Source organism: Podarcis cretensis (genome assembly GCF_951804945.1).
Source record: "Podarcis cretensis genome assembly, chromosome: 1".
NCBI lineage: Eukaryota > Metazoa > Chordata > Lepidosauria > Squamata > Lacertidae > Podarcis > Podarcis cretensis.
Window position 1 is genome coordinate 8,873,997 of NC_137170.1, and position 25,797 is coordinate 8,899,793.

The following is a 25,797-nucleotide window of genomic DNA, read 5'->3' on the forward strand; positions in this document are numbered from 1 at the left end:
ACAGCAGGACCATGGGCAGGAAGCTGCCCCACAATGGCACCCACCACCTGAGAGGTGCCGGAACTTCACTCGGGCTGAAAAAAAGCCCTGACTCTAGTGATTTCTGACCATTGGCCATTTGGGGAGCTGGAGTCCAACAGCTTCTGGAGGTTGCCATGTTGTAATCCCAGCTAAAGCATCCAGGACAGCTGACCATCCAACCTCTGCTTAATGTAATTTGTAATTTCATCGTCATCAAACCTTTTATTGGCATCACATACAACATCCAAAACAAATCAATACAGAATTACCACTTCCTCAGTGGCACAAAACTTTTGATAAAAAAAAGGAGGCAGAGCAGTCTATCGTCACATCTCTTTGTCTCCAGGGAGATCAGACGTCTGCCGTGTATTTCGACAACAAAAAACCAAATAGAGATATTTAGCCGCTGACTTGGTGAGCTCCTGATCATTCCCCAGTAATAGAAAATGTATGACCTCTGATTCTGGTTTCCATTTGGGGATACAGAGTTGATCTAGAAATTGCTGGTGGAGATCAGCATATAGTTTACAACTGAGAACCATATGTGTGAGGGTTTCCACCAGGTGGCCTTCACATGGGCAAGTTCTTTCTCCTTCCATACTGCCTGAGAACCTTCCCCAAAGGAGGTTTGATGGATTTGAATTAAACCTGGCCAGCGAAAATGCCCTTCTTTCTTGGGGGTTAAGCAGAAATTCAAGGTAATTGTGGTTAGTTTCATGCTCCCAAGAAAGGTGAAAATAAAGAGGGGAACATGTTTTCTCTGCTGCTACTGTTAGTTCTTGGTGTTCAGTATCCCACAACCTAGTTTTTATTATAGCTTTGGCAGATGGAAGGGATATTGATCACAAAAGTTCCACTGACAGCCCGAGTTGCTGTACCTTCTTGTTAAACTGTTGTAGCCCTGGGGAAAGAAAGGGGTCTAACAAAACTTCGCTGAGGAGAGGATCTTTATCTGATGTAAAATTTGCAATTTGCGTTGTGTGGTGTTTTTTTCCTGACGAACCCTCTTGTATTCATGGCGATCTGTTTCTGGCAGGTTTGTAACCAGGTTTATCGACCTGGATGGCTTGACGTGCATTCTGAACTTCTTGAAGAGCATGGACTATGAAACCTCTGAGTCTCGGATACATACCTCTCTCATCGGGTGCATCAAAGCTCTGATGAACAACTCTCTGGGGAGAGCTCACGTCCTGGCCCATTTGGAGAGCATTAATGTGATAGCGCAGAGCCTGAGCACGGAAAACATTAAGACCAAGGTGGCCGTGCTGGAAATCATGGGTGCTGTGTGCCTGGTTCCCGGAGGTCACAAGAAGGTGCTGGAAGCCATGGTGCACTACCAAAAATACGCCAGCGAAAGAACTCGCTTTCAGGTACGGACTTGCCTCTTGCCACTTAAGTTGGTTGTACGTTGGGAAATATGGGACGCGGGTGGCGCTGTGGGTTAAACCACAGAGCCTAGGACTTGCCGATCATGCGGTTCAAATCCCGTGACGGGGTGAGCTCCCGTTGCTCGGTCCCAGCTCCTGCCAACCTAGTAGTTTGAAAGCACGTCAAAGTGCAAGTAGATAAATAGGTACCGCGGGAAGGTAAACAGTGTTTTCGTGCGCTGCTCTGGTTCGCCAGAAGCGGCTTAGTCATGCTGGCCACATGACCCGGAAGCTGTACGCCGGCTCCCTTGGCCAATAAAGCGAGATGAGCGCTGCAACCCCAGAGTTGGTCACAACTGGACCTAATGGTCAGGGGTCCCTTTACCTTTACGTTGGGAAATAATGAAGGCAGTTAGAGAGACATTTTTTTCCTTTCCACGGAGTATCAGTGCTTCTTTTGCCCCACGGCTTCTGTGTGATCAAACAGGGCTTGCAGATTTTTGAAAACAGGCAATGCCTGTTTTTACCAGAGTCAGCAGTTGGACAAGAAATCTCTGCTTGCATCAACCCTTTAAAGCTTACCCTCTGCCTCCAGTATTAACTTTTACTTAGTGTTTTGAGTTCTGCATGTGTTTGGGCAATCTCTGCATTTATTTTTTATTCTAATGCTGTCTGGGGTCATCTCAGTCTGGCTCCCTGTTTGTGGAACTCTCTCCCCGGGGAGACTTGCCTGGTACCTTCATTATACACCTTTAGGTGCCAGGTGATAACATTACTCTTTAACCAGGCATTTGGCTGACTGACTTCCAATGCCCTTTCAAAATGTGGTTTTTTTTTGGGGGGGGGTGTTGTTATTGTTTTTGTTGTTATTATGAATTTTGTGTTTTTATATTGTGATTTTAGGTTGTGAGCTGTCCTGCAGGTATAGGGCTGTATACAAAATAATAATAATAATAATAATAATAATAATAATAATAATAATTTTATTTTTGCATTATTTCAGCAGCATCTGCCCTTCACCTTAAGGTCCCAGGGCAGGTGGCAACAATTTAAAACCCAATATCAAAATGCAGGGTTCCAAGAATAGGGTGCTTGTTTGAGAAATATGCTTGGAAGCTACCATACATCAACTGGGTTGTGGGGAGGGAGGTTTATTGGTTTGCTTTCTCGTTCTTGATTTTACATTGTATTTTTATGCTGTGAGCCACCGTGAGATCTACAGATGAAGGGCAGGATACAAATTCAATAAAGAACAATAATAATATCGATTAATTTTTTTGCAATTAATAAATGGGTGCTTAACTCAGGACTCTGTGGTTCTGTCAAAATATGTGTAAACTATCTCTAGCCAATTCATTAGCATGGACAGGTAATTCCAACCCAGCCTTCCCCAAGCTTTTGTCCTACAGATGTTTTGTCTCACAGATGTTTTGCCAGCACCTGTGAGCTGCCCAAAACATCTGGAACACACCACAGTGGGAGGGAAGCTGTATGGGTGGGCCATACTTTTTTTTGTGATCCTCAGCGGAAAAAAAACTAGTTCTTTTTTTTCTTAATGCAATGGGTTTGCACTGGTGGCATTTTGCCCCTGCACTTCTGCACCTGTAGACGTCATTAATTGAAAACCTTGCACCCCGCAGACACTAATAAATGACCTGGACCGAAGCACAGGCCGATACCGGGACGAAGTGAGCCTCAAGACGGCTATTATGTCCTTCATCAACGCAGTTCTAAGCCAAGGGGCTGGAGTGGTAAGTCCAGTGGGGGTAAGTCGCTAACCATCGAGGCTAGCGACCACTTTGGCTGGTGGGGTGGAGGTCCAACAGGAGGTGGCGCCAGAGGCAATGGCCGGCAGAGCCAACTAATCCTAGTATTGCCCCTATTCTCCTCCATGCTACAGGGAGTGACGCCTCCTGAGCTCTTGTAAGTAGGAAGGCAGGCAGGTGGAGGTTGTTTAAGGTTGGTGGGGCAGGGCCTCGTTCAGTCTAATAGCTTGTTCCTTCCTTCCTCCCTCCCTCCCTTCCTCCCTTCCCTTCCCTTCCCTTCCCTTCCCTTCCCTTCCCTTCCTTTCCCTTCCTTTCATTTTCTTTCATTTCCTTCCTCCCTCCCTCCCTCCCTCCCTCCCTCCCTCCCTCCCTCCCTTTCATTTTCTTTCTTTCTTTCTTTCTTTCTTTCTTTCTTTCTTTCTTTCTTTCTTTCTCTCTTTCTCTCTCTCTCTCTCTCTCTCTCTCTCTCTCTCTCTCTCCTTCCTTCTCTCATCCCCTTTCCCCTCAACAGAGTCCTTTCTCCTTTCTCCTTCCATCCTGCCTGAGAACCTTCCCCAAAGGAGGTTTGATGGATTTGATAAGTCCAAGTGCTTAGCGTTTGATTCCAGCCCTCTGTCCTGGTGTGCCTAAAATAAGATTGGCTTGTTTCTGCCGCCTCTTCCCTTCTGGCCAGGGGGTGATGGGAGTTGTAGTCAAGAACAACCAGAAGACACCAGGTTGGCATCCAAAAGGATATTCAGATCAGACCCACAGTCCTTGAAAGGTCTTCTCTTTTTCTCTTTTCCAGGAAAGCCTGGACTTCAGACTCCACCTCCGATATGAATTCCTCATGCTTGGGATTCAGCCTGTGATTGACAAATTAAGAGAACACGAAAACTCCACATTAGATAGGTAAGTGTGGTTGATTGGTTTGTAGTCCGTGAGATTGATTTTCCCCCATTGTGCCTTCTTCTTCATTCTTGCTGGATTTTGTGTTGTTATCCATCTTTAGGCTGAAGCATTCCAATTACAAGTTCAAACGGTACCTGAACGCTTCTTGAAACATGCCTAATGCCAGCAGTACTTAAGAGCAGTTGTCAGTCAAATGTGTGCTGTATTATTAGTTTACAAAATGCTTTGCAATCTCCCCTCACCCCCCCCCCTTGCAATTTTGTTTTACTTTGTCAAACTCATGCATTTATTGGTCTATTCTCAGGCAACTGGGCAATGTTGTTGTTGTTGATTCAATTTACATACCGCCCATTATCAAAAGATCCCAGGGTGGTGTACAACATAAAAAACGCATTACAGAACACCAATGATAAAAAACCTAATAAAAAGCATACTGGCAGACAGCCTAATAATAAAATAGTCTTCTCCAGAGATGTACACCTCTGTGGTCCCTAACCCCTTACTTACTGGCAGTTATGTTTGGCTCCCACACAAATTTGAGTAAGAATGAGAAGCTTTGCATTGTTGTTAAGAAGATGAATTATGTAAGGGCTTCAAACTCTACTGGATGAAATGTCAATAAATGGCTTGCCTGCTCTAGAAATTTCTAAATAGGAATAGTAGTATAAACCTTCTAAGACTTCTCCCTCCCAAGATTGATTCAATAATAATAATAATAATAATATATTTATACCCCACCCATCTGGCTGAGTTTCCCCAGCCACTCTGGACGGCTTCCAACAGAATATTAAAATACAATAATCTATTAAACATTAAAAGCTTCCCTAAACAGGGCTGCCTTCAGAAGTCTTCTAAAAGTCCAGTAGTTGTTTTTCTCTTTGACATCTGGTGGGAGGGCGTCCCACTGGGTGGGCGCCACCACCGAGAAGGCCCTCTGCCTGGTTCCCTGTAACCTCACTTCTCGCAATGAGGGAACTGCCAGAAGGCTCTTGGCGATGGACCTCAGTGTTGGGGCAGAACGATGGGGGTGGAGACACTCCTTCAGGTCTACTGGACCGAGACCGTTTAGGGCTTTAAAGGTCAGCACCAACACTTTGAATTGTGCTCGGAAACGTATTCAATAGCCCATTACAATAAATGTGTGTTGACTCTTATCTCCTTCCCAGGCATTTAGACTTTTTTGAAATGCTTAGAAATGAGGATGAATTGGAGTTTGCCAAAAGATTTGAACTGGTATGTATGCATCCATCCATCCTAACTACTCTGGCGCTGGGTGGTTGTTGTTTTCCTGTTGTAAGAATAAAAAAGCATAGAATTCTACCTGCCTTGAATCACTGCAACAACTGGATCCCTTTGCAGTGACCTCTGAAAATGGGGTGAGCAGGTGGGGTGCTTTTAAATGAGCATTTTCACAACCCACCCCCCATCCCAAATGGGTTCAGCATCACTATAAGTGAATCACACTCCTGAGCACTGTATGAATTTTACAGTAGATGTCAAAATTTACATTAAAATAGTGGCTTAAAAGTGGCTTAAAAGTCATGTTGCTTTCACCATGATTTGGACATACACTCACATCTGTTTGACAGTGGAACAGACTATCTTGGAAAATAGTGGACTGTCCTTTGTTGTAGGTTTTTGAACAGAGGTTGGGTGGCCATTATCTCAGGGTTTCTTTAGCTGTGATTCCTGCATTTCAGGAGAATGGACTGGATGGCTCTTCCAATGCTACAATTCTATATTCTGTGTCAAGAGTTCTTGTACACCTGGCAAATCTTGACTGGGATTGTGAACATGCACGTGTGGATATAGACGCGTGCAAAATTTTGAACATTCATTGGGGGTGAAATGTGTGTGTACACCTGCCCCCATTATATATAATAAAGACCTGATTTGAAGACAGATTGTTCTGGGTTTAGTGCAATTGAGGGCAGCAACTTTTGACTCCCCGTGGCAATGTCGAGCCATACTTGGGGCGTGGAAATACAAAACGTCACTTTTTGCCTATCCAAACACAGGTCCATATAGATACGAAAAGTGCAACCCAGATGTTTGAGCTTACGAGGAAGCGGCTGACCCATACAGAAGCGTACCCACACTTCATGTCTATCCTCCATCACTGTCTCCAAATGCCTTGTGAGTAAATATATAGAGATGTATTTTTGTATCTGTACATGTAAAGCAGGCTGTGGGTGGTTTCACGACTCTTGTTTTCTGTTGACTGAAGTTGGAAGTGTTGTAGCTGTAACATGTTCCATAAGGGTTATTAGAATGGGTTGCTTAAATCTTCAATGTTCTGCGAAAGCAGCAACATCAGCAACATCTATGGGCTTCGTACCACATTATTTCGAAGGACTGGTTGTGTGTGTGCTCATTTCAGCCCCTCTCTATGGAAGTGGATGAATGAGCTGGTGTCCTCATGATGAATGGAATGGTGTCCTCTTGATCAGAAATAGGAAATATGGGTTGCAATCCAAGTAGCACTAAGGGGGACATTGAATCATCTCAAGGATTTCTACTTGTGCAGCAGAACATTCTCCCTTTTTCCTGTCACTGTGCACCCTTTAAATCTGTTCTGAAACAGAATTCAGGATGGCAGGGGTGCATGCGGGGGGGGGGGAGATGGGTGGGCAGTTGCCTTGCTCAAGCGGAATTTTTAAGGACAACATCATCTGCCCCAAAGGGCGTGGAGAAGGCTTCCTAACCCTGGCAAGAGAAGACAAAATGACAAGACTCGATTCGTAGCATTTATTTAAAAAACTGGGATGAGTGCTTGCAATGGGAGGAGGTGCAGCTTGGACTGCAAGATCGAAGGAAAGTAGGGTTTCCTCATGAGCTGGTCCCTAGAAATCTCTCTGGAGAGAAGATGCTGGGATCCCCACCACCCTTCCTGGGTCTCAGGTTTTCTGCTAATTTACATCTTTGTGCGCCCCAAGGACTTGTTGACTGTAGGTTGCCATGTTGCGTTCCATAGAATGTTATGAAAGGAATTGAGAATTGAGCCTGATGTTTGCGCAGGAATATTTTGGAACCAGCTCTTTCAATCGTTAATAACAAGTGTAACAAAGGAAAACAGGTCCTTCCAAGAATGGGATGAGTTTGCTAGATGCAACCCCTAATTATCTCCCCACCCCACCCCCCCAAAAAACAAACCCTCTTCCTCCCCTACAACCATGAATACACCATCTTGCATACACCAGCATGAATATATGTTAAAATCTGCAAAGTCAAAACTTCGGTGCTTCTCATTTGCAATGAAAATGTAATCTAGCAAAGTCTCTTCCCACTGAAGGAAGTGGAAGGCTGGAGGCGATGTATGCTCCATTTCCCCCTTCCCTCCTGCAGCCACTTCCTGTGCTGTTCTAGAGGATCTCCCCAACTCCCTGGAACAGGTTTCCAAGGGGCTATGGGGTGGGGGTGGGGTGGGGAGGAGAAATCCTTGAAAAACACCCCCACCCCACCCCTCGCTCATGTCAGCATGAGTGAAGTTCCGCTCACGGGAACACAATGGAAGCCGCTGAGTTCTCTGACAACGTAAGAGGTAGCTTAAATTGATTGTGTGCCATTCCTCTTCCCTCGAACAACACAGCTGCTATCCCAAACAACAGCAACAAATTTCATAAACAATGGATTTTGGGCTTTTGCTTATTTTTACACAACCCCCCTGGAGCATCCAGGAAATACATTCAATCAAGCTCTGCTGTCATTGCAGTCATCTGCACAGAAGATTTTCTCAATTACATCCCATTGCTCTGGATTTGCCTGAGTTTTCCTAGAAGCCCCATATCTAGCTCAGCTTCTTGTGTGATTTACTTCCCTGATATTTGATTCAAAAGTTGTGTGCGGGGTAATCCCATAGACTCTTAAATATGTTTATTTTTATTTATTTAAATCCCGTATGTTTCCATGATGTCACTTGCTACTTTTCATCCTGTCTGACACACACAGATACAAACACCCCAACAAACCATCTTTCCCTCCACAGCTCAGCTGAATTTAAGGGTTGCCCAGATCCACACTCGTATGCAGGCATCTGCCTTAATTGCAGAAGCATTTTGAAAGATGCCAAACTCCAAGGCCTCTCCGTGCTTGCCAAAAGAGGTCCCTTGAGAGCTGCTTCCTTAAATGTTTTGCATAGCTGCCTCTACAGTCTTGGAATGGTTTTGTGTTTGAAACGTGGAAGCAGCAGGAATTTCAGCAAAAACCGCTGGGTCTCTGCTGCGGGGGTCTAGCACGCATTCTCCCGTGTGAAAGTCTTTGTTAATCTCTATCTCTCCTCTGCCTCCTTTAGATAAGAGAAATGGCAACACGGTCCATTATTGGTTGCTGCTCGACCGCATCATACAACAAATAGTTATTCAGAACGACAAAGGGCAGGACCCAGACTCAACACCCCTGGAGAACTTTAATATTAAGAACGTTGTTCGAATGTAAGACCCTCTTCTTCCCTCCTTCTGAACCAAATGCTAAATTAGAAGACTTTCTTTCGCTCTTTCTTTCCTGGTTTTATTCTGTATTTGGTGTGTGTTTTGCTTTTTGAACATCTTTTTTTAAAAAAAAAAAAAAAAGCACATGCTTGCAAGTTGGGTTTCCTGCATTGACGGAGGTTGAGCTGGATGATCTTTAGAGATCCCATCCAATTGCGATTGCATGGACTACATAAGTCTAAAATGGGGATAGGTTTTTCTCCTTCCTCCGTTCTCAGTTGGGGGCGAGGCATTCAGTTTTAATCCTTCGTGTTTCCCCTGGATAACTGTGAACATATGTTCCCTGTGATCACAAATACAGGCAGCGACCAATTCATGCTTGTGTGAAATGTGTATGACCACGCATGCACACAGCAGACCAAGCCTGGAAGTGACCCAAAAATGCCACCAAAATGAGCGGGGGTGGAATGGGGCAGCCTTATTCAGGCCCGGCTGGTGTGTACAGGGATCCAGAATGTAACCTCTCCGAAAACCGGTCCCTGCCTGTACAAACTGTGTTTTGAGGGCATGAGGCTCTGTGGTATAAAATTAAGGAGGTAAGAAGAGTCCTGCTGAATAGGGTCCAAAAAGTCCATCTAGACCTGTTCTCCATAGCTGCCAACAAGATGGCTCCAGGATGCCCATATGTTGTACATGAAGTCAGTAATACAGACCTCTCCACACTGTTGCCCCTGACCAACCAGCAATAAATAGCATGCAACCTCTGGATCAGTAGAAGCTGGTCTTCCTCTCAACCAGCTTCTTGCACCCTGCCTGCCTTCTGGCTTACAACCAGTTGAGGGGTGGGGGCCACTGCCTGTCAACTTCCTCTTCCTTAGAATCATAGAATCATAGAGTTGGAAGAGACCACAAGGGCCATCGAGTCCAACCCCCTGCCAAGCAGGAAACACCATCAGAGCACTCCTGACATATGGTTGTCAAGCCTCTGCTTAAAGACCTCCAAAGAAGGAGACTCCACCACACTCCTTGGCAGCAAATTCCACTGTCGAACAGCTCTTACTGTCAGGAAGTTCTTCCTAATGTTTAGGTGGAATCTTCTTTCTTGTAGTTTGGATCCATTGCTCTGTGTCCGCTTCTCTGGAGCAGCAGAAAACAACCTTTCTCCCTCCTCTCTGTGACATCCTTTTATATATTTGAACATGGCTATCATATCACCCCTTAACCTCCTCTTCTCCAGGCTAAACATGCCCAGCTCCCTTAGCCGTTCCTCATAAGGCATTGTTTCCAGGCCTTTGACCATTTTGGTTGCCCTCCTCTGGACACGTTCCAGTTTGTCAGTGTCCTTCTTGAACTGTGGTGCCCAGAACTGGACACAGTACTCCAGGTGAGGTCTGACCAGAGCAGAATACAGTGGCACTATTACTTCCCTTGATCTAGATGCTATACTCCTATTGATGCAGCCCAGAATTGCATTGGCTTTTTTAGCTGCCGCGTCACCCTGTTGGCTCATGTCAAGTTTGTGGTCAACCAAGACTCCTAGATCCTTTTCACATGTACTGCTCTCAAGCCAGGTGTCCCCCATCTTGTATTTGTGCCTCTCATTTTTTTTGCCCAAGTGCAATACTTTACATTTCTCCCTGTTATCCATGCATTGATACTTCCCATGGCCCTTGTTACATTCAGAAAAGGCAATTCCTATTTTCCGTGCTCCCAGCCTGCTTCATCCATTTAGCATAACCTGTTTCTAATCCTGTAAGAGAATGGCCGCCTTGAAAGGTTTTCAAACACCTTTCTTCCCTATTAAGAGTCTGCTTTCGTTTGCCAACATTTCATGGCTGAGAACCTCATCCCATAAGGTAGGGTTGCCATATTTCAAAAAGTAAAAACCAGGACACCCTGAAAGTTGTTGAGCTTTCTTTAGGAAGACACCAAAATTGTTAAGCTTTTGCAAAAATGCGATTTTTCGATTGATCCAGGATTGATTTCAGAAATGCCCCCCCCCCCCGGATGTCAATTCTGCCTTTGAAATCCTGGTATTGTCCAGGAAAATCCAGACGTATGGCAGCCCTACCATAAGGAGTGGTGTTGGTAAAGATTCATAGCATTGTAGTGGTTCAGACAGTGTCTAGAAAGCGTCTAGATTTCCTCCTAATCTCTTAAATCAGTGGTTCTCAACCTGTGGGTCCCCAGATGTTGTTGGACTACAACTCCCATCATCCCTGACCACCGGTCATGCTAGCTAAGGGTGATGGGAGTTGTAGTCCAACAACATCTGGGGACCCACAGGTTGAGAAAGGCTGTCTTAAATGCTCCTGGAAAATAACCTGGCAATACCGAGTGAGCCCAACCTTAGGCCTAGTGACCCAGAAGCAAAACATTGCCATTGTAGAAGTTTTTGTGGGAGGGAAATTGACAAATGCATATGGGTGAAAACCTCAGGCTTTCCTTAATCCTCATTTCCTATTGTATGTGGTGCTTATTGTTTCCATGGTTTGTTTTCTTTCCAGGCTGGTTAATGAAAATGAAGTGAAGCAATGGAAAGAACAAGCGGAAAAGATGAGAAAAGGTGACTGATGCAAAATAAACAAACATTCCGGCCTAAACCAGAAGGATAGGTGTATGGTAAAGCAGATCAAGGATGAGGAAGGAGTGGCCTTCTGAGGTGTATGTGGACTCCAGCTCCCATCTTACAAGGCTGCTGGTGATGCTGACTGGGGCTGATGGGTGCTGGAGTCCAGCAGCAGGGCCTTGCGTTCCCCATCCATCCATGAAGGGTTACCATGACAACCAGGCCTTTGGTGAAGCATACCATATGTAGGAGAAAGGACCACAGGGGGAAATGGTGGAGTGGTTTGCTTAAGGCGCCAGGTTCAAAGGATCTTGGGACTCAGGTGGGAGAAAAAAATATGCTTGAAGTTTTGGAGAGCCAACCTCAGTTGGGGTTCTAAGCTAGATGCAGCTGTGGCCTCACTCTGGTTAAGGCAAATTGTTGCATATTATGGTCATGAGAGGAAGTGACATAATGGAGGCGGGAGGCCCAGACTCCTCCTAGCCATGTGGACAGGAGTTAGAACAGGTTAAGTAGTAAGCCGGAGCTTTGAGGGTCGTGTGGAGGTGGCCTATAAACACTGGGGTTGAGGAGCGCGGAAGTTAGAACCTCTATAGTGTGGAGTTGGAGGCAATTGGTTAGTTGACACAAGTTTATTCCCTTTGGCCGTAATCCAGACATCTGCTACACAGACAAACAGTTTCACCTTCCTTGAGCATTTCTCGGAGGGAGCCGTGGGCTTTTTGTGGGTGGGAGGAACTAGAGTTCACAACTTCCTGAGGTAATCTTTATCAAGAAAGGAGCAAATTCAAAGAATCAGGAGCAGGAGCAGCAGAAACTTGAAGAGGGGATGTGGTTCAGTGGCAGAACATCAGCTCTGGATTGCAGAAGGTGGCTAGGAATGCCCCCTCTCTGAAGCCCTGGAGAGCTGCTGCCAGCCAGTGTTGACAATACTGACCTTGCAAACAGTTTAATCTCCCATCCCTTTTTCTTATCATAAAGAACATCATGAGCTCCAGCAGAAGCTGGAAAAGAAAGAGCGGGAGTGTGACGTCAAGACCCAGGAGAAGGAGGAGATGATGCAGACCTTGAATAAGATGAAGGAGAAGCTGGAAAAGGAACTGTCGGAGAATAAACAAGTCAAGCAGCAAGTGGCAGACCTCACGGCGCAGATCCATGAACTGAGCAGGGTGAGGCCATCTAACATGGGATTGGGCCAGATCTCGCCATGAGCTAGTGTCACACACAATCCCAGTCTCTGAGCAGCAAGACACTCCAGAGGTTCCCATGTTTCCCCTGAGTTCAGTTTCCTTGGAACGAAGGTCAATGGAGACTGTGGTGTCTTTAGGGTATATGATTTCATTTACACATATACACAACCTGAGCGCAGGAGGGTGGGGTTCACTGCATTAACACGCCAGCAGATCTTGCCTCCCCGTTAGGTCGCCAGGGAAATTTGGGGCCAGGACAGAGCATTACAAGCCTCTGTGTCTCCAGCATCAGCCCAACTCATAGATGCACAGATCCCTTCACCTATTGCTCCCCATCCTAGGATGTCCTGGCATCTAGCCAGGTGAGGCGGGAAGAGACCCGCCCACTTGTCTCTATGGCAACAGAGCTCACTCTTTAAGATGTCGGTGGTGGGTAGGTACTTAGCTGAGCGGCTACGGGCATTACCTTAACAAAGAAACTGGTTTGACTGGTTTAGCATGTTTCCTCTTGTAAATGCTAACCTCACAGATACAGGACCACCTGTGGACATTATCTAGACTGACCTCCTGAACCTACAAGGCTGGTTTTATGAAATAAAAGGTTCAGCTGCAGAACTTGATACAGACAGGTCAAAGACCTTTCTCGTCACTGAGAGGAGAAAGAGGCCAAAGTCAGGTGCCTGAGTGAGACTCCAGCTAAGATCTTGCTTTCTCAGAGGAGAATTTAAGATGGCGGCACTGCCTGGAATAGTCCGGGATCACCCAGTTTTGTAGAGTTGCTGAAGATAAGCATGGGTGGATTTTGATGAGAGTCAACGAAGAGCACAATATAAGCTGCTCTAAGCTTTGCAGCGTTCTTCAACCTTAAGTCCTCAGATGTTGACAACTCTCGCCAACCCTTAGCATTGGTTAAGCTGCCTGGGGATGATGGGAATTGTAGTCCAACAACATCTAGGGGCCCAAAGTTGAACACTTTTGTGAAGGAGAAGGTGGTAATTCCTTGGTGTCGTTGGGCATCCAGTATATTTCAGGAATATCGACTGATTGTGGAGCAGTGCATTATTTTGCTATGGGATCCCAGTGGTGAAGGAGACTTCATATAGCATGGATCCTTGCCTCTTGACTTCAATGAGGACAGGCTCACACCAGCAGTCAGCCAAGGTTCTGGGGCCCAAGTTTGCCTCTGGGTGGTGTGCCATCAATCCCAGGAGCCATTCTCCATATGGACAGAGAAGCTAAGGTTATCCAGTGATGAAGGAAAGGCACTGAAGTGTCATCTATTAAAACAGAAGAGTTTTCTCACAGCATCTTGGACAGCCCCAGCATGGTTTTCTAAACTAGTTTCCTGCACTCCTTGCAATTTTGGGATAAATTAGACATTATGGGGGAAGGAGCTAAGCTAGGGCAGGGGTAGCCAACACAGTGCCTTCCAGATTCTGCAGGATTGTCAATTCCCATCAGCTCCTAACAGCATGATCAAGGATGATGGGAATTGTAATCCAACAACATCTAGAGAACCATAGCTTCTTCACCCTTGGGCTTGAGGAACCTCTACCCCACTTTCCTTTCCCTGTTGCTGCTATCCCTCACATCCCAAATGCAAGGTGGAGATTCCTCACTTTCCCTACGTCAAACCTTGCTTCTCTTCCTCGTTTTCAATTTCCGTGGCGATTTGTCTTTTGGATCCATCACTGGTAGGCTGAATGCCATCTAACTTCCTTATACAGTGGACACTCGGGTTGCAAACGTGATCTGTGCGGGATGCACTTATCGCAACCTGCAGCGGCGCATCTGCGCACGCTCGGGTTGCGAATCAGCGCTTCTGCGCATGCACAAAATGCAATTTAGTGCTTCTGTGCATGCGCGACCCCCGAAACCTGGAAGTAACCCATTCTAGTACTTCCAGGTTTCGGCAGGTGCGTAACCCAAAAAAAATGCAATGGGAAGCGTCTGTAACCCAAGATATGACAGTATATTTTTCAAGTTCCTTGCAGTGACCGTATGTTCTCTCTCCCCTCTTTTTCTTCCAGAGAGCAATATGCGCTCCTGTCCCAGGGGGGCCCCCTCTGCCACCAGGTGCTCCTGGGGGCCCCTTACCAACAGCTTCCATAGGTTCTCTTCTCCCGGTCCCTCCGCCGCCACCACCTCCTGGCGGGGTTCTCCCACCACCGCCTCCTCCGCCACCGCCTCCCGGTGGACCGCCTCCTCCACCAGGGCCACCTCCGCTTGGCGGCCTCACCCCAGCCCCGGGAGCACCCTTGGGATCAGCGCTCAAGAGGAAAAACATCCCGCAGCCCACAAACGCTCTCAAGTCCTTCAACTGGTCCAAGCTGCCTGAGGTAAGCAGCCTCTTCCATGATGTGTGAATCAATGCTTCTGGCTGTGTGGTCCTCCTCTGTGGCCATCGTCAAGTTGTAGTTTGGCTGGTGGCCTCCAGGTGGTTCAGTCGGCCCTAGCCAAGCACAGGCGTTTTGGTTGGGGCTGGTGGAAGCTGTGGTCCATCTTGAAGGCTTCCCACAGGGATCTTGGCAGTCATTGTGAGAATAGGGTCTGGACTAGATGGGCTTTGGGGCCACCATCTTCCCTGTGGCATCCTACTGTCTTCTGCTTGAAGCACAATTCTGGACTAAATGGACTATTCTGGAGAGAGAGAGAGACATTTTATCCCTCTCTGGCAAATCCACCCAAATTTGTGTGTTAAGGCAAAGGTGACCTTGACAAGGGACTCTGTTCCCATAGCATATGGTTTATTTTTAAATATATATATATATATATTTATACTTTTCAGATATATACATTTCATAGATTTTACAATCATTTTGACATTTTAAAACTTGGCGTCCTTCCCCCTCTTTCTGCGGTTCCTTAAATTTATTTTTAACATCTTCTGCATATCCAAATTAGCTTAACTTACTCATTTATTTATCTTCTTTAAATATTTACTCTTATGTAGCTGCAGGTTATTACAATAATCCTGCCAGTGTTTTTATCTGTTTACAGTTTGTCCGTAAATATGCAATAGACCATTTCCCTTCTTTTATAAAAAGTTTGTTATCTTGATTTCTTATTCTTCCGGTAAGTTTCGCCACTTCTGCATAGTCCATAAGTTTATAGCGTATGGTTTCAGTTTACAAAATGGCGGCTTGTATGGGATAAGTGGTGCTTACCCTATCCTCTTCCCTTCTTCCCAGAACAAGCTGGAAGGCACCGTATGGGCTGGCATTGATGACGCAAAGGTGTTCAAGGTGCTAGATCTCGAAGACCTTGAGAGGACATTCTCCGCTTACCAAAGGCAGCAGGTAGAGTACTGCCAACGTGTGTTTTGTAAGATGGTCCAAAACCGCCTCTGTCGGGTGATCATTGGAATGCAACATTTTGGCTTTTATTTTTACCATCCTTCATTTACTTGTGTAACACCATTTTAATTCGTCCTGTCAACTGAACGCCTCTGGGCATATCCGTGTTGGTGATTTTGATGGTTGGTGTGACAGCATTTTGAGAGGCAATGCATGCTGTGCTCAAGTTACGAGTAACAACATTGCTGGGAATGACTAAAAACTAACCACAGATTTAACTGCATGGGAATCATCCCGCGCACCCCCAGTTTCGAGAATACGTTTTCAGTTGCGTATCTGAATGACAACTTTATTCTCTTAGCTGTTGGTAATTTCTCTGAACTGTTCACAATGTAACCTGTTTGGGGCGTTCTGCTTTGTAGAAAAGGAAAACAAGAAGAGATTTGATAGAGTTGCCTGCAATTATGTCTCATGTACAGAAAGAGGAGAACCCTGGGCCCAAGCGTAGAAGGTGAATGTTGGAAGATTCACGGCAGATAAAAGAAAGCATTTCTTCACACGGTGCATAGTTAAACTGTGGAACTTGCTTCAGGAAGTAGTGATGGCCACCATTTTGGGTGGCTTTAAAAGGCATGGAAGACGAGACTATTCAGTTGATACTAGCCACAATGACTAAGTTATAATAGAATATATATATAATATAATTTATTATTTATACCCTGCCCATCTGGCTGAGTTTCCCCAGCCACTCTGGGCTGCTCCTAATTGAGTGTTAAAAACAATACAGCATTAAATATTAAAAACTTCCCTAAACAGGGCTGCCTTCAGATGTCTTTTAAAGGTAAGATAGATGCTTATTTCCTTGACATCTGAAGGGAGGGCATTCCACAGGGCGGGCGTCACTACCGAGAAGGCTCTCTGTCTGGCTCCCTTTAACCTCACTTCTCGCAATGAAGGAACCGCCAGAAGGCCCTCGATGCTGGACCTCAGTGTCTGGGCAGAACGATGGGGGTGGAGACGCTCCTTCAGGTATACTGGACCGAGGCCGTTTAGGGCTTTAAAGGTCAGCACCAACACTGTGAATTGTGCTCAGAAACATACTGGGAGCCAATGCAGAACTCTCAGGACTGGTGTTATGTGGTCTCGGCGGCCGTCCCCAGTCACCAGTTGTAATGGTTGTAAGGGGGTTACTTGTGCGTAAGTTGCCTTCAGTTTTAGTTATATTGCCTGGCCAACCATGCTTTGGCTGACAGCTCACACTCCGTGGCCGGTCAGTCACTTGCCGAATCCGTCAGTGGGCGTTTCTTGAACCTCTTCCAGGATAAGAGCTGTTTGACGCCTAGTCTCCTCCTACTTTCCCTGCGCGGAACTCGTCTGCGCAAGTACGGGGAAGGCAGGGGCGTGTCAGCGCTCTCTCCACTAGTCTCTGGTGAAGGGTCTTAGAGCGCTGTCTCCACTTCCTCCATCTCCCTCTCTTCTCCACTGGTGTTACGCTGAATTCCTTCCCCCCTGCTGGTCCCCTCTCCGGCATCGCTCTGGAGCCCTGCCTCCGCCTCTCACTCTGATGTCAGTTCCCTGACACCAGTCTAGCCGCCGCATTCTGGATTAATTGCAGTTTCCGAGTCATCTTCAAAGGTAGCCCCACGTAGAGCGCATTGCAGTAGTCCAAGCGGGAGAGAGGAGGTGTGGTTCTGGATTCCACTTGCTGGAAACCACAGGAGGAGAGGGCTCTGTTGCCTCCAAGTCCTGCTTGACTCCCCATAGGCATCAGGTTGGCTACTTGAGAACAGGCTCTTCTTGTAATAATCGCTATTTAAAAAACGTTAAGGTGTTGGTAGTAGAAATGAGGGCAGTGAGCTGAAGCACAATGGCCTTTTCGTTACAGAAATACATGACGTTATCCTGGCCTAACACTTTTTAATATCGTAGAATTTTAGAGTTGGAAGGGACCCAAGGGTCATCTAGTCTAACCCCCTGCAATGCAGGAATCTCAGCTTATTATTATTATTATTATTATTATTATTATTATTATTTCTTATTTATACCCCACCCATCTGGCTGGGTTTCCCAAGCCACTTGGCTTCCAACAAAATATTAAAATACAATAGTCTGTTAAACATTAAAAGCTTCCCTATACAGGGCTGCCTTCAGATGTCTTCTAAAAGTCTGGTAGTTATTTTTCTTTTTGACATCTGGTGGGAGGGCGTTCCACAGGGCGGGTGCCACTACCGAGAAGGCCCTCTGCCTGGTTCCCTGTAACTTGGCTTCTCGCAGCGAGGGAACCACCAGAAGGCCCTCGGCGCTGCATCTCACTGTCCAGGCTGAACGATGGGGATGGAGAAGCTGATTCAGGTATACTGCCACATAAGCACACACAAATGCTTAAAAAATTAGGCAAAATATCCGCATTATGCTACAGAAAGCTGTATAGATTTTCTCTCGGGTTTGCATTTGCAGGTTGACTTGCGCTCTATACTGGTTTGCTACCTGCTTGCTTGTTTTGTTTCCTTGCTTAGGAATCCATGTGGTTTGGATTTCTTTTAAATCCGAGGTGGGGCATTTGTGGACCTCCGGGTGTTGCTGGACCGCAGCTCCCATGAGCCTCTGCAGCCAGTATGTCCAAAGGCTCTGGGAATGATGGGAGTTGTAGTCCAGCAGTATCTCAAGGGCAACAGGCTCCCCAGCCCAGTTTTGAAGAGAGGGTTTCATTCCTTGAATCTGAAGCGTAGATAAGGAAGTGTGTCTCTGTGTGTAAGTAAACGACAGCAGAGTATAGAGGAGGAGCTGATGCTTATGTGAAGAATAATCAGCTTTGTCTAGTCTGGTGGAGTAATCCTTTGGCGCTCTGAAGGTTGAGGACTCAGACACCGTTTCAGGGAAGAAGCAGCGTCAACCAGTAAGCTCTTTAGAAGGTGCAAGTTTAATCTCTTCCTGATGCTAATCTAGGGAAGGATGACCCACCATCTTAGGAGCAAGATCAGATGTCAAGAGTTACCAAGCACTGAAGTCCAAAAGAGCAACTTTCGGTCTTCATCGCTCTTGATCAGCCTGCACCAACCTGGGGATCTTGGGAGGTTCTGGGTCTGGGCGTGATGGGAGCTGTAATTCAAAGGTGCCAGCTTGAGGGAAGCGGGTCTTGATGCTTGGGAGATAGAGAAATGGTTACAGGTATGAAGCCATTGAGGAGTGTTTGGTGAAAGGTAAAGTGCAGGTGAATTATGAATTATGAATTTGAATTCTGGTGCTGGAGGAGACTCTTGAGTGTCCCATGGACTGCAAGAAGATCAAACCTCTCCATTCTGAAGGAAATCAGCCCTGAGTGCTCACTGGAAGGACAGATTGTGAAGCTGAGGCTCCAGTACTTTGGCCACCTCATGAGAAGAGAAGACTCCCTGGAGAAGACCCTGATGTTGGGAAAGATGGAGGGCACAAGGAGAAGGGGGCGACAGAGGACGAGATGGTTGGATAGTGTTTTCGAGGTTACCAGCATGAGTCTGACCAAGCTGCGGGGGGCAGTGGAGGACAGGAGTGCCTGGCGTTCTCTGGTCCATGGGGTCACGAAGAGTCGGACACGACTAAACGACTAAACAACAACAACAACAACAACAAAGTGCAGGTACAAGGCTGCCTTTATACTTGGCAGCTTCCAAGAAGGTGGGTTGAAATATATTTAGCACAGAAGCAGGTGGGTCTCCTCATTTATTGTCTCCTGTCCCCAAATTTCAGCCAATGTGGTGTAGTGGCTAAGAGCGGTAGACTCGTAATCTGGTGAACCGGGTTCGCTTCCCTGCTCCTCCACATGCAGCTGCTGGGCGCCCTTGGGCCAGTCACACTTCTCTGAAGTCTCTCAGCCCCACTCACCTCACAGAGTGTTTCTTGTGGGGGAGGAAGGGAAAAGAGAATGTTAGCTGCTTTAAGACTCTTTTGGGTAGTGATAAAGCAGGATATCAAATCCTAACTCCTCCTCCTCTTCTTCTTCTTGCCATCACCAGTTTTCATTCTGCAAATGAAAATCACCTTGAGCAAAGAACAAAAACCCTCGCCCACAGAACCTGTTGATATTTGTGTTTGGGGTTATCCCCCCGCCCTCAGTATTAATCTAATGGGGTAAAACATGACCTCTGCTGTCCCATAATGCCTACAGACACCAGAAGGATAGGGGGATACTGGTCCTAGCATTGTAAAATTGTGGAGTTGGAAGGGACCCTGAGGGTCATCTAGCCCAACCCCCTGCAAGGCAGGAATCTCCACTAAAGCATCCATGACATATGTCCATTCAATCTCTGCTTAAAAACCTCCAAGGAAGGAGAGCCCACCACCTTCCAAGGGAGATTGTTCTACTGTCAGACAGGTCTTACTGTCAGAAAGTTTTCCCTGATGGAATCTCCTTTTTTTTGTAACTTGAAGCCATTGTTTGGAGTCCTAGCCTCTAGCGCAGGAGAAAACAAGGTTGTTCCATCTTCTATGTCAGTGATGGCCAAACTTGCCCCTCCAGCTGTTTTTGGACTACAACTCCCATCATCCCTAGCTAAAAGGACCCAGCGGTCAGGGATAGTGGGAATTGTAGTCCCAAAACAGCTGGAGGGGCAAGTTTGGCCATCACTGTTCTATGTGATATTTGAAGGTGGCTCTCATATCTCAAGTCTCCTCTTATCCAGGTTAAACATACCTAGATCCTTCAACTGTTCCTCATATGGCTTGGTTTCCAGCCTCTTGATCATTTTGGTCACCCTCCTCTGCACACCTTCCAGCTTGTCAACATCCTTCTTAAATTGTGGTGCCCAGAACTGGACACAGGACTCCAGGTGTGGTCCGACCAAGGCAGAACAGAGCAGTTCTTTGACTTCCCTTGATCATGTCTGAAGCATCCAACCCCTTCCTCTTGCTGTGCTTTTACGCAGCTCAGTTTTATTGTTCAAGAAGCTCTTACTTCCAGTGGACTCTGGCAGCATTCCAGTCCCTGAGCTGAATTCTAATGCCCTGGGTTGCTTTGATTGCTTAAATTCCCCCAATAATTTCGACTTGAAATATTTACAGCACATTGTCGTGATTTAAGCACATGTACACCCGGGTGGGGCGGGGCGGAGAGGAGAGTGTGTTTCAACTTCTAATGACTCACCGACTACTGCAACAGAAAGCAACCTTTAAGAAAATTGCTTTCCGTTGCCTCTGCAGTCAAAATATTTGGCACCAACACCATGACATCCAAATCTAGGTGGATCCATAGACGTATAACTAGGCTCTCTTTATTCTCCTGGTAATCTAAGAATTCTGGCAAAGAGGAGGAATGCAAATGTGCGGTATTAGTGGACTCATCGCCAAAGTGCAACGAGGCAGCTGCCTCTGAGCAGAGAATTTTCAGTGCTGTGTTGGGGATGGGTGTGGGATAAAGCTATGAATGATAAATTAACGTGCTAGTAAGGTAAGGCGGGGGAATATGCAGGAGAAATGATTTTGAGGAGGTATGGAAGGTCTTTGTAGAATTTGTACTGTTAAAATGGAAACCATCGCAAGAGGTGCGGAAATTTTGGGAGGTTGGATAGTTATAACGGAATGGTCTCGGTGATTGGGTGCACATTTTTATTCTTATTGCTTTGTAGTATATTTTTTATTTTTATATTTATATTTTGCCAGTGGTCTTCGTAAAGATCATATCCGGGAGGAAGGATATAGATCTTTTAAATAAATGAATGGGGCCCTTTGAATAGGCACTTCTGGTAGGCGGCCTGCTCCCTGCAAATCAGTTCGGGGTGGGTCTCATTTTGCCTTTCGGCCTGAGCCAGAACCGGGGTGAATCAAGTCCTTTCCCCCCTGAATTTGTAAATATTTGCATAGGGAAGATTGCCATGAACATCAGAAAAGGGCTGTTGCACTTGTAATAACAAATACATCCATGCTTGCTTATTTACAGGGCTAGAGAGGGGCAGAGAGGTTTGGCCCTGAGCCACTTTCTGTCCACAAAAATCTGTCCTCAAAGCAAGAGGGAATGAAAGAACAGCCTCTTCCATATAGCTTTTGAATTTGAAAGGCATTAACATTCCTGGCTGTGCATCATTAGGGATTTTTAAAATTATTATTAATTATTATTATTATTATTATTATTATTATTACTACTACTGCTACTACTACTACTACTATTATTATTATTATTTACTCATTTAATTTATATACCGCCCTGTACCTGCAGGTCGCAGGTCAGTTCACAGGATAAAATAAAAATAAAAATCCACAAAATACCTTATCAAAACAAAAACAGTAAGCTTCAGCCATGTGATTCCGTTAAACTGTTCTTATCAGAACTTATAATGTTCTTCATTTATGTAAGCTGTGGGTTAAACCACAGAGCCTAGGACTTGCTGATCAGAAGGTCGGCGGTTCGAATCACCGCAACGGGGTGAGCTCCTGCCAACCTAGCAGTTCAAAAGCACGTCAGAGTGCAAGTAGATAAATAGGTACCGCTCCAGCGGGAAGGTAAAAGGCGTTTCCGTGCACTGCTCTGGTTCGCCAGAAGCAGCTTAGTCATGCTGGCCACATGACCCGGAAGCTGTACGCCGGCTCCCTCGGCCAATAAAGCGAGATGAGCGCCGCAACTCCAGAGTCGGTCACGACTGGACCTAATGGTCAGGGGTCCCTTTACCTTTAACAGCACCCGTTCTAAGGGATGGCAATAATATTAAAACACAGCAGAGCAGCATTAGACCAATAAAACATTCACGATTTCAATGACGCCATAGCTGAAATGCGTCCATTTCTCTCACAATTCACCAACACCACGTATACAGCGTGTGGTCGCGATCCACCCAAACTGAAGCACTTTCAGGTGCAGCTTCCCTGCTGTTGCTTAACTTTGTGTTCATAGTGCTCCTTGGGGGGTGGGGATCACAATTAAGCAATGCAAGTGAAACGAAAGGAAAAAAAGGAAACCATAAGAAACAACACTGGCCGTCAGCCGATTAAACATGAGCTGCACGGCAAATCTGGAAGCCCTGGGATAAGGGCCACTTTCAGACATGCTCCCTTTTCTGAGTCATTGTTCGCATTCTGCCCTTGTACTGAGAGGCCATCTGCTCTTGCCCCTCTTTGGAACCTCACCCTTGAAGCAGAGAAGAAATCATGAGTCATTTGTGCTGCTTTTAATGTCTTAAGCCGCACTAAAGCAGGTGGATTCCCTGACGGTAGGGGCCACCCCGGAAAAGGCCCTGCAGTGTATATGAAACGAACCTGTGGCCTTCCAGGTTCTTTTGTCCTCTTATCTCCCATCAGCTCCCAAGTAGGCTGGGGCTGATGGGAGCTGAAGCCCAATACCATCATGGGGTGGGCACAAGTTCCCCACTGCTGAACTGCCTTGCCACAATCTCTTCCTCCCCCAGAAAAACGTGGTAGTAAAAAGCAAGCGCAGCAAATAGCAGATGTTTGGGAAGGTGCAATATTAAAAGAGCAACAATTCTGTTTCAGTGCAATTATTGGCAACCCAGCGTAGCCTGAAAACGGGGGCAGAGGGAATCAGTAACATATACGTTTCTCCTTGGTTATTACAAGGTGGTTTGGTTTTTTTGGCTTTTACGGGCTGAATGATGCCAAGTGCATCTCACTTTCCTTAGGCTGCCGCCCTGCACAATGCATATATTTGAAGATCCTCTCTTCTGACACTGCAAAAGCAATAAAGCTGCCGGCTGCAGAGCTGTGTGCATAGAGCCATCTCGGTGGAACTGAATTTATGAGTCATTTCTGTAGTGCTTGCAGCGTTCTTCTGCCGTGCTTTGACCCACCATTCCCGAAGAGTGCCTTCCTTTTTCTTCTCTCTCCAGGATCCCAGCGCAGTCGGATGGATGCAAAGTGTTTTGCCCCCGAACCATCCGCTAATGAGAAATGGGATGAGGGCTAGCATCCATCTTCTGTGGCATTTCAAGCTAATGGCGCAATTAAAGGCCACTTTCCGCTTACGATAGTATAGTTTGCTAAGAAATGGGTCCCTGGTTCCAAGGGTTTGCAAGCTGAGACTCAGAGCGTGGGAGACGGTGGGAAGCTTGGCAGACTTCTGCTTGAGACATCCCGGTGTCCCCTCCAATAATAAGATGCTGGACCTGAAGGGCCCAGTGGCCCGATCCCCCCAAAATCTATTTTATTATCTTAATCATCACACAGATAACTTCTGCATGGTGGTTCTCTGATACTGAAAACAGGCCTCTCTAAATATGGAGATGCTGTGTAAACTTGCAATAGAAAACCATCCATGGTTTTGTTTTCCTGCAGTGATTACTCAGCCGCACAAGTTGTTAAAGTAATCCCCTGGGTATTGGGACAAAATCCAAACTTAATTTGGTGGTTTGAAAAACTCTTTGTAACCCAAACTCGTTTACCCTCCTATAATCTCGTATAATGGGCTTAACAATAACTAACATTCTGTTCCGTCCCAGTTCTGTAAAGGATATTTACCTAACCTTGGAAATGTTGGCATATCTCAGCAAAGTTCAGCGTTGGGGGGGGGATGGTTGGAAAGCTGCCAAGAGCCATATACAGAGAAAATCTAAGATGGCAGCTCATTCCTAAGAGCCAGCTCTTCCAGGACGCTGCAGAATTTGGCTTAGACAGAGGTCCATTTATGCAGCTCCTATTGTTTCAGTGGGACTTGCGCAAGAGAACCTCTCAGGGAATCATGCCCAGTGGGATCATGCCCAGTGAAAGCGGACAGAGCCATATGAGTTTTCTGCTTTGGATAGGAAAATGTCTTGCGCTGCCCACAATTCAGGTGCACCCCAGATGGGGCCAGCGCAAGTGGGCATATCATGTTTGTGAGCTGTGAGCAGCTTTCGTATCTAGTGGACCAGAGAAACTGCTCATCTGGTCTCCATACTCATCCGTCCAGAGCCGCCAAGGTCAGCAAGACCTTGGTTTATCTGCCAGATTGAAAACCAAATGAAAACCAAAACCAAGATTAGGGCCGCCAAGGATTAATCTTCTCTAGCTGGCCCGTTTCTGAAATATACTCGGAGTCGAGAGTGGATTTCATGCTCTTTATTCAGCCCATAGTGGTGAGGAGGAATGGAAGTTCCCCCAGAGTGTCTGCCTTATATACATTATTTACACAATGGGCCCCACGTGATTGGCTAATTCTGGGATTCTCCTGCAGGCCAATCAGATTGCGGATTCCCTTCCACCTGGTGCTGGATTGGGTGGCTCCTGTGGACCAATCAGACTGCTGCATTCTGGATCCTATTGTTCTAGGACCAATCAGACTGCTGTATTCTGAATCCTATTGTTCTAGGACCAATCAGACTGCTGTATTCTGAATCCTATTGTTCTAGGACCAATCAGACTACTGCATTCTGAATCCTATTGTTCTAGGACCAATCAGACTGCTGCATTTTGGATCCTATTCAACTCAGTACATAACAGTTCCTTTCCTTTCCAATACTCTGAAAGTGCAGTGAGGGGGCAGTGTTCGTGCCTTAACCATTGCCTGCATTCTGAAAACCTCTGCGGCCTCCTTTCCCGTACCAACCTCATGACCTGGCTCTAGTCAACGGCCTCCAGGTCACTGAGGAGAATGCAGAGAGTTTCCTAAAGATGGCAAACCTCCCACCTGGCCACAGGGCGGGGGGCGTTGGTAGCCAAGCAGAAAGGGGGCCTGGAGATCTGTGATGTGTGTCGACTCTGGTCCCCCTGCGCTCTGCACCAAAGGAGAGCATGTCCCTCCTCTCAGAATCCTCAGGGACACAGGAGCAGGGGATTCTGGGAGCCACTCTCATTCAGGCCACGGCAAAATTGGATGCGGCCTGCAGCCTTGGCAGGCTCCGCCTGAAGTGAGATGTACCACGGAGTCCCCTTGGGGCGGCAGAGGGGACTGTGGCGAGTTGCCTAAGGGTCTCACATGGTGGTTCCAGCACGTAGCTACGCGATGGAGTCGGTTGCCTTTTGAAGCGGTGGCAGCTGTCAACTTTTACGACAGCTTTTGCAGGGGATTAGGCAGATGAGGCCACTGGCCATGATGGCTGCGTGCTACTTCCATGGCGCTTCTACATGATGCTCGCCGTTCTGGTATCACTGCAGGCAGCAGCATCCTCTCTGCCCTCGTAGAGCATAAGAACCAACCCAGCATCCAGCACGAACGCCGTGAAATAATGAATCTGCAGCCACCTTGGGCCATCTCTCTTGGCACTGACAAGCCCCCAGGGGATGGAATAATTGCTTGTTCACTTTCATTCTCCGCCCTGCGTTGGCGCAAATATGCATGACTGGCGAAATGAAACAGCGTCTTCCTAACAAGCTG

The 25,797-nt window shown here is 46.5% G+C and overlaps 1 protein-coding gene across 2 annotated transcripts in view; it reads left to right on the plus strand.

The window, feature by feature from the left end:
• Positions 1-25,797, plus strand: part of DAAM1 (dishevelled associated activator of morphogenesis 1) — a 182,145-nt gene that overhangs the window by 122,999 nt on the left and 33,349 nt on the right. For both annotated transcript variants that reach the window (XM_079986770.1, XM_079986771.1), the window contains exons 6-15: positions 1,058-1,391; positions 3,029-3,139; positions 3,942-4,045; positions 5,212-5,278; positions 6,064-6,181; positions 8,337-8,475; positions 10,980-11,038; positions 12,023-12,210; positions 14,262-14,570; positions 15,423-15,530. In XM_079986770.1, coding sequence (XP_079842896.1) covers positions 1,058-1,391; positions 3,029-3,139; positions 3,942-4,045; positions 5,212-5,278; positions 6,064-6,181; positions 8,337-8,475; positions 10,980-11,038; positions 12,023-12,210; positions 14,262-14,570; positions 15,423-15,530 — 1,537 coding nt within the window. The remainder of the gene's footprint in view (positions 1-1,057; positions 1,392-3,028; positions 3,140-3,941; positions 4,046-5,211; positions 5,279-6,063; positions 6,182-8,336; positions 8,476-10,979; positions 11,039-12,022; positions 12,211-14,261; positions 14,571-15,422; positions 15,531-25,797) is intronic.